Raw genomic sequence first — 1,452 nt, 5'->3', positions numbered from 1 at the left:
CGGCGCAGCGCCAGCCAATCAACACTTAACGATCAGTCCGGCCCAATACCTGATTTGGTACAGGCGTCCTCTCGTCATCCTAGCTGCGCCTCGGTGGGGCGTGGTTACGGACCACAGGGAAGGACTTCCTGTTCAGCTAAGACTAACTTCCGGCGCGTGCCGGGAGTTCCAGCTGAGAGAGTCAGGAAGTCTGCGTTCGGCGACACAGTTCTTCGCTGAAGCAAGTTAAAATCCGAGGAGGGCTTGGTGGGGCCAAGGCCCTTGCCGTTAGGTTCCTAGGTGGGTCACAGCTTATTCCCCGCCTGGCGATGGCGACGTACACGTGCATCACGTGCCGGGTGGCGTTCCGCGACGCGGAGATGCAGCGGGCCCACTACAAAACCGACTGGCACCGTTACAACCTGCGGCGGAAAGTGGCCGACATGGCTCCGGTCACCGCCGAGGGCTTCCAGGAGCGGGTGCGGGCGCAGCGGGCCGTGGCGGAGCAGGAGAGCAAGGGCACGGCCACCTACTGCACCGTCTGCAGCAAGAAGTTCGCCTCCTTCAACGCCTACGAGAACCACCTCAAGTCGCGGCGGCACGTGGAACTGGAGAAGGCGGCGGTGCAGGCGGTGAATCGCAGGGTGGAGATGATGAACGAGAAGAACCTGGAGAAAGGGTTGGGCGCTGACGGTGTGGACAAGGATGCCATGAACGCGGCCATCCAGCAGGCCATCAGGGCGCAGCCTTCTATGTCGCCCAAGAAGGCTCCCTCGGCACCGACGGACGAGTCCACAGGTCCAGTGGCGGTGGCAAAACGTGGCCGCGGAGCTCACGACCGAGACCCGGCGGAGAAGCCGCCCCGACTCCGGTGGTTTGAGCAGCAGGCGAAGAAGTTGGCAAAGCAGCAGGGGGCGGAGAGCGAGCAGGAGGAGGACGAAGACCTGGACGAAGACGGTATTGGCCCTGTCGGGGGGAGGGCAGTGAGGAGGCTGGCAGCTTGTGAGCGAAACTGAGGGGTGAGGTGGCTCAGATGCTTTCTGTAGTGCCTTATTCGGGCCGTTGTGTCTGTTTAGTGTGCTGCCCTATATCGAGGGCCTGAAACGTTACCTGGGAAAAAAGAAATAGGCGCTTAATAAATATTGTGGAATGAATTGGGAAACTGGATGGCGCAACCGACCCGAAGTTTAGCGAACCCACTGAGAGGTGTCCAGGGACAAAGGCCTGGTGATCTTCCCTTGAAACAGCCCTTGAAAACCCTGTGGTTCACAGCCCTGCTGTGACACACAAAGGGTCACCATGAGCCAGAAGTGGTTTGTAGGAAGACATGCTAACGTGACACCATCTGTTGTAGAATCTGTGATTCTCTAAGTTTCCAGGTATGGTGGCTTTGCACTTTAATTTGTTAAGACAGTAAAATGAAGGGCTCACAATTAAGTAGGTAATCTGAAATGTGCAGTTTGAGCCAGCAAC

The 1,452-nt window shown here is 58.1% G+C and overlaps 1 protein-coding gene across 1 annotated transcript in view; it reads left to right on the top strand.

Annotated features, from left to right (window-relative positions):
• Positions 1-308: 308 nt before the first annotated feature.
• The window catches only part of ZNF622 (zinc finger protein 622), a 33,514-nt gene continuing 32,370 nt past the window's right edge, over positions 309-1,452 (top strand). The window contains exon 1 of the mRNA XM_007951904.1: positions 309-936. Within this exon, the coding sequence (XP_007950095.1) occupies positions 309-936 (628 nt within the window). The remainder of the gene's footprint in view (positions 937-1,452) is intronic.

The sequence above is a fragment of the Orycteropus afer genome, unplaced genomic scaffold, assembly GCF_000298275.1.
Source record: "Orycteropus afer afer isolate SDZICR_OR568_19922 unplaced genomic scaffold, OryAfe1.0 scaffold00317, whole genome shotgun sequence".
NCBI classification, from domain to species: Eukaryota; Metazoa; Chordata; class Mammalia; order Tubulidentata; family Orycteropodidae; genus Orycteropus; species Orycteropus afer.
This window is presented reverse-complemented; position numbering and strand designations above follow the sequence as displayed.